Here is a 14,118-nt window from a genome sequence, read left to right on the forward strand (position 1 = left end):
GCACTACACAACCATGCCAGTTCATTCCTAATCATTTACATTCATAAACTGAAACAAAAAGATAGCAACGGAGCCCTCCTGCACTGTAAGCCAGGCTGGTGCAGATCTGAAATCCATCACCTGTCTTACCTGCTGCGAGGATCCATTTCAGGGCATAAATTCAGTATAGCATGGATCAACTGCAGAATCAGGCATCCTAGAACAGAGATAAAATGGACTACTCAGTTCAGGAAGATCTGTTGCCTAGTTTCTGATATTTTCAAACAAATCACAGCATCCGGCAATACTGGTAGATGTACAAAGCAAATTCCAAATAGCTGCTAGAAAAGGTAGGACAAAAAAGGAGTAAAAATTCACACATTCTCTTTGAGAAAACAGGTGATCCCTTTTATCCTCTCCTCCTCCTTCTCCCCCTGCCCAACATCCTTACCAATTTTCTCTCTCACTCCATGAGAGTTATAACGCCATTTGTGGTAATTTGGTAACATCTCCTTCAGGACAAACACGATGCAGGGCACAAGTCCTTGGCTCTGGGTGCTCCCAAGTTGTCCCTAGGAGAAACAGAAATGTCATTGTCCCCCTTCTGGCTAAAAGGACAAGAAACCTTTTGCAGGAAGATATGCCATATGTCTTTAAAGTGCGAGAAAACTATCAAACATGAGGACATAGATTTACAAGCGACTTCTATTCTTTTGTAGATCAGACGAATCAAAACAGTTTTTTGAAAGAACCAGACTACAGAGAAAGCACAAACAGTAGCAGGGAAGGGAGCGTCAACCAATGATTACTCATAGAGACCCGTTGCACAGGGGATCTCAGACACGGCTGTAGTTCACTTTCCTATCCTAACAGCCTACACCTGACTTCACATGCAGACCATTCCAGAAGCACTCACCCGGACAAGGGTTGTGATCAGGTTCAGGAAGGAGATGGTAACGCTGTACTCGCCTTGAGGCTGTTCTATGCTCATCAGCAGGTTTCCATAGCCCCCAGCGTTCATTCCCTCTGCACTGTGAAATGAGCAAGAGGGTTTGTTACATGAATAGCAGGACTCCGACATGAGTGAGAGATGTCAGGTGCATAGATTTCACACCGGCAAAATGTTCTTACGACAGATTATGAACAGGTTAGGCAAAAAATAAATAAATAAAAGGGCTGGGGGATGATGAATACCTAATCATGTGATTCATACTGGACACAGGATTGGCAACAAATGGTAAGAACCCCGTGTGGTGAAGGTCAGTCCAAACCTGCAAGAGAAAAAGTACAGATATTCCCTCTCATTCACATATACATGTCCACTAGTTCTCAAACCCAGCAAACCCAGAAGGTCGTTTCCTCACCTTGGCTGGCATCCGAGCAGCCAGTACTGTCAAACAATTGACACAAGAAGCAATAACATCCACAGGGGGAGAGATTACAGTTGTCAGCCTAGGTAAAAGAAATATTATGCATAAAAAGCACTGCCATCTGTAGTCGATATACTGTTGTTTTGATCAAAAAAGCTTCTCTCTCACTGAAATACACAAGTATAAAACCTAACCACGTAAATACAGACTCCAGAGTCTGCACTTGCAGTCTAGACTTGCCACCTCCCCCTCACACCTGAGTCAGATCAATTTACTGCAAGAGACAAGGCTGGCAAGACAGCAGACTGTCACAGCGAACAATGCGTATCCAGCAGAACAGCAACTCCCAGGCAGCTGACGCTGAGCAGAGAGTTAAGAAGTGCAACCGTTTTAACACCTAGAAGTTACTGCTCTAATGATATGCTTTATTCCCCTTTCATGTAAATATAGCTACCAATAAAAAATGCCTTTAAATTGATAAAATTGCACAACATGCAGGAAAGAAGTGGAAGAGAGGCCATTCTGCTGCATCAAAGCATTAAACAGCGTACCCAGAACGGTCTTGAGAACTGAACACCAGTCTTGGGGAGTTCAAGCGCTGAGACACGCTTCTTGCAAAGCTCTTGGCAAAATTAATAATTAGCCATTCTTCCAGCTCATTATATCTTCTCAGGTCCCTCCACTGTTAGTGATGTCATGCCAGTCAGTGACTTACCTCTGCAGGAGCATGTAGATTCGCGACGTGATGGGCAGAAGGCAATCTGCTATCGATACATCAGTGCTGATGACTTTATGAACCAGATCAATTATTGGCTTGACCCTCTGGCAATGCTGAATCACATCTGGGTAAAGAAAACTAACACTAGAATGCAAAATCGTGCTTCAGCAGTAATCAAATCTGGAACAATACATCAATCTTACCACACATCCCCGTGATCGTTCTCCATACCAAAAAACATTTATTTTATCTACCTCAACTTTTCCCTCCTCTAAAATTTATCTCATCTCACTACATGCTCTTGGCCTTTTGCAGGGAATTTTACAGTATTATAACAATAATTAAAAAATTAGGTTTCTGGGAAAGTATTCCATGCTCTTTCAAAAGTATTCAGAACTGTTCAATCCTACTATTAACCTCACATTGATACTGATTAACAATTACTTATTCTCTTTTATAGTCCCAGCCTATCTCACCTGCTGTCGATACAACATGGAGCAGCATCTCAATCTCACAAGTAAACAGCGTCCAGCTGCTGTAGGAATACTCCCATCGCACCAAATAAGCCCGATCATCCAGCATCACTTGGCCCACTGTTCCTTGAGGTATCCGCAGATTTGTTTGACCTAGTCCTAAAGATTGAAGAAGCAGGTGAAATACAGTCACAAATTTACCCATGAGTTAGAAGCCAGGTAAAGAACTAAATTCCCCAAAGCGTTTCAATAAGAAAAGGTTAAGTGGAGTTTCCTTACCAAGAGGATAGAGGAGCTTTGGAGCCTGTCTTCGCCAAAGTGTGCCATCTTCATGAGAGATCACATCAGGAGGTTTATGCTTGTACAGTTCAATGTAGAAGGACATTTTATCCAGGAAACTGTATACCTGCATACAGAGAGAGCTTAAACAACAGAGCCGAAGAGCCAGACCTTCTTAAAAATTAATCAACCAGGTCATTTCCAGGAATAGGCAAATTTTCTTGACACGGACAATATCCTTCTAACATGTCAACCCTACCAAAACATTATTAGACAGCTCACTGTCCAGACAAGTCTCATCTAATGACGCAGGAACTTCTTATGAGTAAAGTACAACCTGAAAAATTAGGCAGTATCTTATCCTCAGCCATTAGAGTTGACAAGTTTTCTAAAAGCCAGAAAACAGCGTCCTGCAACAGCACAGGACTAAAAAGTTGACAAGTTTTCTAAAAGCCAGAAAACAGCGTCCTGCAACAGCACAGGACTAAAAAGGAGGCCTGTCCACTGTTGTTTGACAAAAGCTTAACGTCTGTTATCTAAGATTGCAACCGAGATAAGCACATGTAATGGAAAGAAAGAATCACACAGCATTATCACATAGCATGTTATCCCCACCCTGAAATAAATCATCTCCCAAACACCAAGAGAGATCCTGTACCTTTTTTGCAGTAGATTTATCAGACACAAGGGCTTGGAGCAGCTGAAGGAGAGGAGTCAGAAGATGGGGGAACATCCCACACACACTGTCCAGGATAATACCCAGACCTGCAGTAGGTTCCTGGTGGTGGAAACAGAAAACAAATGTCGTATCACTAAAAACAAACGTTAAAATGGTCTCAGTATAGCACAAGGATATAGTTCCTTTTGAAGTTGTACATTTAACATTAATCATGCACAAAAGTATCACTCCAGTCCTTGCACAGACTAAAGCATGAGGCAGTGTGCAAGTATAAGGCAGGAAGTAAGACTATAATGCATTACATATCATCCTAATTCTGTGACCACAAAAAATAAGCATGCTGCTTTTGCCAGCAGTTAGTTCAATCCTTGCAACCCCAGCTCTGGTTTAAACTATCACCTATATTAAAACTTGTTCCAGTATCCTTCAAGAGTAAAGCCAAGGCTGTACCTAAAAGGCAGGAAAGGGCAAAAGTAAATCAAAGACAGATACAAACGAACACTAGCTCCTCAGGCCCTCCTAGAAACTAACTAAATAAATATAATCAGTCTGTTTCTTTCCTAAAAGGGGATCTTTTATCAGGTTTTAGTTATAAGCAAGGTAGGTCAAAGAAGTTGCCAACACACTCACCGTCTTCCAGAAGAGCTGAGGAATGCTGGAAGCTGCCAGAACTTCACATGCAGCATCAATTATATCCTTCAAAGGAACAGAGGACGGAGAAAAAAGTTACTTTACACAGGGGGATTTCATCCCAACCAAGTTCTGCCACATCTTTGGAATTTAACTCTCCATGTTTACCAGCCAAAATGTAACTACTTCCTCTAATCAGAACAGAAAGAAGCACCCAACACACCCAAACCCAGAACGCACAGCCAGCCTAAAGCCATCCTCCTTATCATGGACTGGCCAGGACAAATAGGTCCACTGTATCTGCAAAGGGCTATGCGATGTCTTCTCAAAATTGGAAATAGAGTATGTATTATTTCCGTTGCTTTGGAAATAACATATCAACAATTAGTTTCAAATCCATAGGACTTCAACTGCGAGATATGCTCTTTCATTATTAATCAGCCAGCCTGCAGAGGTGTTTACGAAGTTTGTATTGTGTGAATGCAGTAGGAAAACCAGCAAATCACTCTTTTAGATTTATCTAAGCCACATAAAGTTTGTAGTCTCAAATGCAGGATTACAATTTAACAAAAGTAATTGGCATCAGTTATGACAGGTTATTTTAAATTAGATAACGGACACAATGAGCCTTGGATGCTTACCTGCTGATTGCCCAATGTATGTAATTCCAGTGATGTCAGGACAAAGGAAAGAAGTCCATAAATACACATACAAGCTGTGCTGGCAGTACACTGGAAAGAAAGAATACACAAGGCCATTATAGGAAAGACTATGAATTACAGAACACACTGTAACTGTACTCAGTCTGCTTTGCAAACTGAGTAACTGCCTCTTCAATACATCCGTGCTGCAGTCAGCAGAGAGCCAGCAAAACAGGAAGCAGTCATTAGTTAAGCTCCACATGAACATTAAATATTTCACTGAAATGAGAAATCTCGCCACTACCATTATCATTAGAAATGCCTTCCAAACATTAAAAAAGAAGCACTCAGTGTTCACAGAAATCAAAAGGATTTGCTTTCACTGGTTTCTGCCTACAAAGTAGTTTACTCTCATACACAGTATTGTCTAATGAAACCATATACAGAAAATAGTGCAGAGTTGAAAATCATCTAATACTCAGGATCCACAATGGCCAGTACACTTATGGAGGCAAAGCAACAAATGTGATTAAATGCAGTCTATTCTGCTCAAAAGAGATGTAGTTCCTCAACTTACAAAAGCTTTTTTTTTTTTTTATTCTTTGGGCATAAAAATCTATTTCATTTCAACTTGACTTCTGATCTTCACTAAAAGAAGGTAAGATGATAAAACATGCTTTACTGCATACTCTGCTTAAAACCAGATGTAGTTTGAAAGAACATTGGTTCAAAATCATCCGCTTCCCATCATACCTTTACATCAGAAGCAGTTAAAAACCTTCAAGAGCTTACATATATGATTATAAGAAACTCACATTCTTCCCCCCACTGCTCAGCGATCGCAGAAGCTTTGTCAGATACTGGAAAACATTCAGCTGGATAGCAGTGCTGCCCATTCTCCTGATAATGTTTGTTGCCTCCTCTGGGTTTACAGTGTGACGGAGCAGAGCCCAGGCCAAAAGCACCGGAGCATGATGCGAGACATCCCCTAACTGCAGCAGCTGATTGTCCATCTCCTGCGCAGAGACAAGAGAAAAGCAAAATAATTGAGATCTTCTGAAAGAAGTTCATACTCAGCAAGCATATAGCTGATTGCACCTTCTTGCTAACAGGCACCTTTCCCTTGCAGGTAATTATTTCAAACATGCAACTGACCAAATTATACACTTGCAGCCTTGGTGTTTTTCTGCGTGGTTTACTGACTTATAGTTAGTCTAACCTCAGATGTTCTCTATCCTAAAAGCACTGACACTACAAATCTTTTGTTTCGTTCCTTTCTGGAAACTTCACACCACCTATTCTTTTGCACACATCTTTCTTTAGAGAAAGGCCCAGGATAACCAAGGAAATATAAGGGGGAGAGGAATTCATTTCATTCTTATTTGCCCCAGAATGTTACGTGGATGCTAGTTCCTACACTTGGTCAACAAACCCAAGGATCAGAAACTTAGAGACATAATCTTTAAACAGCGCTGCTTGCATCATCACAGTAAGTTCTGTAGGATTAGGCTTGACGAGGGGTTACTCTGCCAGTGCTTTACCTGGTGGATGCGCTCATTATTGGCTAACTTGTGCTCCTCTGTCCTGTCATCCAACGCACGCTCATGGAGGGAGTCAATTTCCATGCCTTCCACCAGAATAAGAGCACTAAAGTAGCTACAAGCAGGAAAAGAATAAAAACAAGTAGCTCAGGACCTTTATTTAAGAATCCAGTTGTTCTTTTTTTTTAACTGTAAGTGGTCAAAAAACAACCTTTAGTTTGCTTTTGTTCAGCTGTTCTTTGAAGCAATAAGAAATTACATGAAATTAACAGCAGGTAATCCAAATTTTGTCTTGAAATGCTAGTATATGACAGATTACAATCTCCAGAACTACAATTTCTGATCGAACAGACAAAAAAAGGTCACTGAAATTTGAAGATAGCTTTTCCACCTTTGTAACTCTCTGCCACCTGGCAGGATTTTTCATTCCCTCTGGCTGCAGCTCGAGTTACGTCCCATGCAGCAAAATGAAGACGTTACTGCCATTTGTAAGCAGACCCACGGCAGCTTGAACGGAGGCAACACAGTTAACAATACAGGTCAGAGAGAGAGCGCTAGCTTCCACGCAGGTAGCAGCCAGACTACCGGCACAGGACCGTGGAGACACAATTTCACTTCCCCACTAGACCATCTAAGAAGGAATGGCACCGTGTCTTCATCGCCATTCTTACCAGAGGCACGATTATGTACTAGGTTAAAGCTAGTGTATGGATACCTCTCTACTTTGCAATCGCACCTTCATTTTGCCACAAACCTCCAATGTGACCAGAAAAGCTATTATCATCATCACAGTAAGCTTAGCTTGAAATAGCAGTGATCTTAAGAGGCAGCAGCAAGAATTATAAACGTTTTTTTCCTGAGGAAAACAACTGTTTTGCTCTGTACTCCCTTCACAAATATACATGATACTTACCCAATACGATCCACCAGGTGATCCATGCTCTCATCTACCAAATGTCTGTTGGTTTGTCTAGTCCCAAATCCCTGTTCTTTGAACATCTTTGCGAACGCCAGAAGCTCATCAGGTGCCATTTCAAAGTATGCATAGTAGAGGAAGATGACTTCCAGGAGCATGGACTGTTCACGCAGGCATTGCACAAACCAACGGGAAACCTGACGTTCTGTCTGCACAAGGAAAAGTTCTACCGTCGTATGTCGAAGCTCACAGGTCAGTCAAAGCAGTTAGAAACTGAGAAGTTTTGAAGCGTTTCAACAGCTTGCGTAGCCAGAGGTTTGTATCAATGGCAAGGAAAGCCACTGTAAACAGCGAGTGTGCTGATGTAGAGAGATTATGAACAACTACACATAAACAGAGCCGTTAGCCTCAGGCTATCAACGGATTTATTACAAGGAACAATACGTTCCATGCCAACTCCTTTGTTTCTGAGCAAAAGTGTGTTTTGTTAGACAGAAAATGAATTTTAGGTTTCTTGGACCAGGAGAAACATCCTTTTTAACTGCATCTGCATGTACATATTTTTCCAATACACTACGTATAAAGAAAGACTTTATAAGTCGGATAAATAATAGCAAGAAACAAAATACCATGAGATTTCCATGTGTTTCCCACGTAGGAGCTTCTGCTTTGTACAGCGCTTCAAACTGTTTCCGGTAATTAGGAACTAGTTCCTTGTCCAATTTTTCAACACATTGGAAGTATTGTGCCTTAAATAAACAAATAAAGAATAAAGACATGAACTTCTCACATGCGAACTCACGTGCTTTTTGCAACCACAAGTGGACAATTGCTACACAACTTACATATTTAGCCTATTTCAATGACATCGCATCCAGGAAAAAAGTTCCTGTACTCACCGTGTAAGGGTGCCTCTCATCCTGAAAATAAGTGAGTAGATGGAGAACGCAGCGCAGAATGCAGATCCTCTCTTCATAGTAATAGTCAGCAAGCTGTGAATATATAGTGTCATCAATATCAATTTGGTATTGTGTCCAACTCCCACACGCTCTCCTCTCCCATACACTGCCAAGGCCTTCATCACAAGAATATATAATGCTCAAAACTTCACTACTGATAGAGTTTCAACTAAGCAGTTTTTAATTTATCTGAAAAAAACCCCACTTAATTAACTTTACAGAACTCAATAAAACATGCCCATAGGGACATAGCTGTAATTACACTGCTAAGTGAGAAAACTTGGAAAAGAAAGGCAAAAAGACAGAGAGAGAGGATCTCTCATTCCTCATCCCTATTATCCTCTGTCAGCTATGATCATCAGTCTCCATTTCAGAGCTGTCACTTCAGACAATAATTCATAAACCTATAAGCTTTGGAAAACACAGGAACGCACACCTGCCCAGCTAAATTCCCTGATATCAAGCCTAAAATTTCCTTTCCGTAGCAACAATTAACACTGTTCAATCTTCACGCACATCCCTCTATTTCAGAAGCATCTTCTAAAATCTGTTCTTTATATGAAGCAATACCTCAATTATTCCAAGATTTTCTGGATCCATAGAAATAAAGTCGGTTCTCTGTCAACAGATCTTTTCAACAGATTATACAAATGGAAATGACTAACCTTCAGCATCAGAGCCTGACTCTGCCTTTCATCCTGAAGAACTGTCTGTAAGCAAAACACAATAAAACAAAGAATTATCTACTGCAGAAATACCTACTGACAAAACACATACTCACAAAAAGACTGAAATAAACAACAGACAATTTTTCTTTCCATTTCTTTCAGAAAGATTCCAAAAGGACAGAGCCAAAACACCCCTTTGTAACTATATATTTGTTCTTCATCTCCACTCGCTCTCCTTCACAAATCTGTAGCTTTCCTGTATTCCTGTGATAGAGAGAGGAGCTGAGTTCCTGCAGAGAGATTCAAGCAGGAAGACATACTAGAAAGCGAGGCCTGGATATCTGCTATCACATTTCCTTAAAGCAGCACTTGAGCATTGTAGGTTCAGAGAAGAAAAGCTACAAAGCCATTTCCAAATCCGAACTCAGACTCACATGTGACCATATGCATCAACAAACTACTGGTATTAAGGAAAGATGTGGAGTAAATAGAACATAAATGGGAGCTATGGACCTTCAGGGAGTCTCTTGTTCCTCTGTAATCCTCTTGGAGATAACACTGTAACAACTGCACACTCTGCTCTTCATCCAGACCCTGAAAAAAAGAGAGATGCTCTGAAATGAATAAAAGGCAACTGAATTCATTAAAGATGAAGATTCTCTACAAATATTCAGGCAGCTCTTCTCTTCAACACAACTAACTTCCAAAATACGCCAAATGAATTTTTTTTGCATCAGGCAGATGCTTGCTTTAGTCAACACTTCTGTTTAAAGCAAAATACGTAAGCTTTGACGTCACTTAGATGTACCCGGTTTAACTTCAGCAAAAGGATTATAACAGTGATTTTAAGAAGAGGTACTGCCACCAGTCACCGAATTCCAACTTCTGGCTTGAAGGAACGTAACCTTGCGGGTAAACTGACAGTATTTTCAAACATGGCAACTGATTTAAGGGGCATCAGTTTTCAGCTGAGCGCTTTCAGAAGTCTTGAAAGAACCCAAGAAAGACCAAAAGCGGGTGACTGCTTCTGAAAAGCAGGGCCCTTTGCAGCAGGAGGGGGTGTTAACCAGCAAAACTGAGGCACCTGAAGGTCACTAATCACTTTTTTATATTTTCACCTACAGTCCCAACATGTACTTCTAACATCCTTTAGATTATTTTGAACTGAAAGGAATTTAAGTTTGCCTCTTTTTAACATCGAGAAGCTTACTTAAGTAACAGAATCCAAATAACAATGCAATCCAATTGCAGGGATAAAAAGTAATCAGAATAGCACCTTCACTCACCAAAAACTTGCTGACCCTTAGACCCAACTCTTTTAGTGGAGCAGCTACATCTTTATCAGCTTTTATTTTTTCTGCGGAAGTAGTACTAAAGAAAAAAGAAATTTTAGTCATGAAAAATGCAGCAATCCCAAGGATGAACTAAAGAGGCTTGATTTCAAAGTTCTCGGTTTTATCAGTTTAAACTGAACATTTGCTTTTTCCTCAATGGCCTTTCAATATTTCACGCAATGATATTCTGTAATCTTCCCACCAGACAAAACTCAACATTGTTCACAATAATTACTATAATAAATGCAGGCTATATTCATTCCACCTTCTCCAGTGAGGGAATCTGGATATCCTTCTGGGATGACTGAGTGTCAAGAGGAGTCACTTCTCCACAAGCTGCACACTTGCACATGATCGCTGCAGCTCAGCCGAGGCAAGGATTAAAAGCTACCTAACATTAGTAACGACAGCAAAAACTGCCGTTACTCCTTTCTGATCTGTATTTCATGCCCAAAAATGTTATGTGGATTAAGTACTTTCTGTTGCTACTCCTCTCCTGAAACCTCAAGTCACGCAAGAGAGTAAAAATCTATTTTTATGTTATCAGAGAGAAATATTCAACATGCTCCTCTACGTATTAGGAGAACCCATTTTAGAGGTTAATTTTTAAAAATCAAGCAATTACTATACCTTGGCGGTTTATAGTATGAAAGTCCCTCTAACAATCTCTGCCAGTGCTTGTTCAATTCTGCCGCAATCTGTGCCTAAAACAAAGAACCAAATACTACTGAACAGATTCCTCAGCGTACACTGCTGAGTACCAGATTTGTTAAATTTAAGCAAAGCAAAGAAATTCCACCACCACAAAGAGACGGGAACAACACAAGACAACCATCTGTGATTCAGACCGATTCAAGGTGCATATTGTATGAGAAAGCTCGCTGCCTTGCCTAATCACGGGAAGGGAGAGGAAATAGGAGGCAATGGACTAGGTTCAGAAACATTTGGATTTCCAATCTCTGAGCAAATTCTTGAAAGCATGGGCTCCACCCCAGAAAATAAGGAAGCAGGCTGTACCACTCATGAATACCCCAGGCCAGCCAGTCTAGAGAGTAGCGCTTGTGTCCGCTCCAGAAAGGGAACCACCTTTTCACATAGACTCTTCCAGGTAGTTCATGAAGCAGCTATAAACAAGGGGTGGAAGAATGAACAAGCAGTGGAGATACCGGAACAAAAATCACACTGACGAAGAGGGAAAAGCAGCAAAACATATTTTCACTAATATTCAAAGAGATGTTGTGCCGGGTTTGGCTGGGGTAGAGTTAATTTTCTTCGTAGTCGCTAGTATGGGGCTGTGTTTTGGATTTGTGCTGGAAATGGTGTTGATAATTCGGGGATGTTTTAGTTATTGCTGAGCAGTGCTTGCACAGAGTCCAGGCCTTTTCTGCCTCTCACCCCCCAGCACAAGGAGCTGGGAGGGGACACGGCCGGGACAGCTGCCCCCCGCTGCCCAAAGGGACATCCCACACCGTATGGCGTCACGCTCAGCGCATAAAGCTGGGGAAGAAGGAGGAAGAGGGGGACATTTGGAGTTATGGCATTTTGTCTTCCCAAGTCACCGTTACGCATGATGGAAACCTGCTTTCCTGGGGATGGCTGAGCGCCTGCCTGCGATGGGAAGGAGCAAACTAATTCCTTGTTTTGCTTTGCTCACGCATGTGGCTTTTATTTTACCTCTTTAACTGTCTTTATCTCAACCCACGAGTTTTCTCACTTTTACCCTTCCAATTCTCTCCCCCATCCCACTGCAGGGGAGCAAGCGAGCAGCTGTGGGGGGCTTAGTTGCCAGCTGGGGTTAAGCCGCAACAGATGCAGAAATTATATATTTGGCCAAGAGTCCATTCAGTGATGGACAAACATGCTTAGCAAGACACGGACTTACTGGTTCTCTTAAAGCTGATCTGCCCAGAAGAATTGTCCACAATTCTCTGCTGCTCCTGTACAGGAAGGGAAAAGGTGCAGAGTATTTTAATGATGAACACTATTTCAGCCTTCCATTTAGCTCACACCTTTTCAAACCTGCCATTAACTCAGAGCAGATCACACTGCAATATAAGAAAACTGATTTAAGGAACACTGGTTTTTAGCTGACCAGTTTCAGACGTCCTGGAAGAACCCAGGAAAGACCCAAAGAGGGTGACAACTGATACAGCAAAACTTGCAAACTCATATCAAAGAAGTATCACATTTATATCAGTTTCTTAGCTCAATTTGATTTTGCTACTCAGACATTAGTAAAAAGAAACCTAATGAAAGTATAGAGCAATATTTTATTCAGTTACATTCGATGCTCTCCTCCAAACAAATTCTTCCATAACAGTTTCATCCTTCACTCCAAGTGGAACATAAAACTGGGTGAAGTGAAAAATTGCAACACTTTTACGTAAGGTAGAATGATTTGCCGCAGGTCTTCAGAACATTTACCCTTGGCTTCTTGTTTCTTCCCGAGAACTCTGTAGAAAAGCCAATCTGCGCTATAAAGTATTACAGTCAAATCCTGACCCTGGCATACGCATCCAGAAAAACGAGTCTCCCTGCAACAGCTCTGAAAAAGGATGTTTGCCAAAAAGAATATTTCAGGAACTTAGACAAATGCTGATTTGTTAGCACCGTAATACAAATCAGGAGTTAAACACCACAGCTCCCCACGCAAAGACTGTCCACAAAAGCAAGAACACTCATTAACTTATTTTTAGAATAGCATCATCAAAATAACACGCTATGGCAGTGAAAGTCATCTGCAACTTCTGACACATGGTGCCACTTAAGTGATAAGACCTGTTATTTCCAGTACACCTATCAACATAATTTCTACCTGCTAATTCCCTGATAGTTAGGTGCACCTCCCTGTGTATGCGCTAACAAACCTCCCCACGGCTCGGTCAGCAACGGGCTACGGGTGCCACCTCTCCAGCCCGCACAGAGCACCGAAAGGCCACAGAATTTTACCAAGCAAAGAATCGCTTTGTAGAACTGAGCACCAGCCTCGCAGAGCCAACCCTTCTACTTTTCATTCCCTCCTAACCTCTTCTGTGAATAACGCAGACCACGGTTTGTTGCCAGTTCATTAATTAGACTCCAAGACAGCTAAGGAAGGCAAGCTCTCTTTATGTGATCCCACGTTAACAGTGGTGTTCTTGTTCCCATCAGGGCTTACAGACATTCATTTCATAAAAACTAGACACCTAGGAACACTCCAGAGCCTAAAAATGTTACGATAAATGTCAAAAACCGTGCTCAGCGCAAACGAAGGCACCCATCTAAAGTGATCGCTGAACCTGGGATTCATCGAATAGCTTCCTTTAGATGTCCTCCACATCTCTATTTTCATTTTTATATTTGCAAAGAGTTGTCCAAAAGGTGAAAACCAGCCCCGGACAGCTCTGCTCGTCACGAGAGCAGGTGTCTGACGGCCACCTCGGGGACGCCAGCGTAAACCGAGACCTGGGCTTGGCAAAAGCAAAAGCTTTTAAAGAGTTCTCGTTAACGGTTCACCTTCTACAACCGGGCGGAATAAAAGAAACGCAAAAAAAATCGCTAAAAAGCCGCGACCGACACCGAAATTCAGCGGCCCGGGGGGGGGGGGGGTCCCCGAGGGGCCCCTCAGCGAGGGGCGGGGCCTCGCTGCGCGCGCGGGGGGCGGGGCCAGGCCGGCGCGGGCCCCGCTCTGCCGTTAACCCTCCCCGCCCCGCTCCCCCCGCCGGCGCTGCCCCCCTCCCCGCCGGGCCCCTCGCCGCCCCGCCGCCCCGCCGAGGGGGGGCCGCCGCCCCCTCTCCCCCCCCCCGCCGCCGGAGCCGCCGCCGCCGCCGCATCCCCGCACCTCGCGCACAGCCCGCCCGCCGCCATCTTCGCTCCCCTCTCACGTGACCCGCCGCGCGGAGTCGTCTCCACTCCTCCTCCTCCTCCGCGCCGGCGTCACGTGGTGGGGCCG

The 14,118-nt window shown here is 42.7% G+C and overlaps 1 protein-coding gene across 2 annotated transcripts in view; it reads right to left on the reverse strand.

Moving 5' to 3' along the window:
- NUP188 (nucleoporin 188) overlaps nt 1-14,068 on the reverse strand; it is a 36,813-nt gene extending 22,745 nt beyond the window's left edge. For both annotated transcript variants that reach the window (XR_014229810.1, XM_082327230.1), the window contains exons 1-22: nt 14,008-14,068; nt 12,070-12,124; nt 10,818-10,891; nt 10,140-10,224; nt 9,367-9,447; nt 8,851-8,895; nt 8,126-8,218; nt 7,856-7,975; nt 7,224-7,435; nt 6,311-6,425; nt 5,585-5,785; nt 4,770-4,859; nt 4,129-4,194; nt 3,478-3,597; nt 2,820-2,946; nt 2,544-2,699; nt 2,065-2,191; nt 1,344-1,431; nt 1,174-1,250; nt 896-1,010; nt 431-551; nt 130-196 (exon numbers count right to left, since the gene is read on the reverse strand). Coding sequence is in view for 1 of the 2 variants with exons in the window: in XM_082327230.1 (XP_082183356.1) it covers nt 130-196; nt 431-551; nt 896-1,010; nt 1,174-1,250; nt 1,344-1,431; nt 2,065-2,191; nt 2,544-2,699; nt 2,820-2,946; nt 3,478-3,597; nt 4,129-4,194; nt 4,770-4,859; nt 5,585-5,785; nt 6,311-6,425; nt 7,224-7,435; nt 7,856-7,975; nt 8,126-8,218; nt 8,851-8,895; nt 9,367-9,447; nt 10,140-10,224; nt 10,818-10,891; nt 12,070-12,124; nt 14,008-14,033 (2,261 nt within the window). In the remaining variant the exon portion in view is untranslated. The remainder of the gene's footprint in view (nt 1-129; nt 197-430; nt 552-895; nt 1,011-1,173; nt 1,251-1,343; nt 1,432-2,064; nt 2,192-2,543; nt 2,700-2,819; nt 2,947-3,477; nt 3,598-4,128; nt 4,195-4,769; nt 4,860-5,584; nt 5,786-6,310; nt 6,426-7,223; nt 7,436-7,855; nt 7,976-8,125; nt 8,219-8,850; nt 8,896-9,366; nt 9,448-10,139; nt 10,225-10,817; nt 10,892-12,069; nt 12,125-14,007) is intronic.
- Nucleotides 14,069-14,118: the final 50 nt, after the last annotated feature.

This window comes from Platalea leucorodia (assembly GCF_965183815.1).
Source record: "Platalea leucorodia genome assembly, chromosome: 15".
Lineage (NCBI taxonomy): Eukaryota > Metazoa > Chordata > Aves > Pelecaniformes > Threskiornithidae > Platalea > Platalea leucorodia.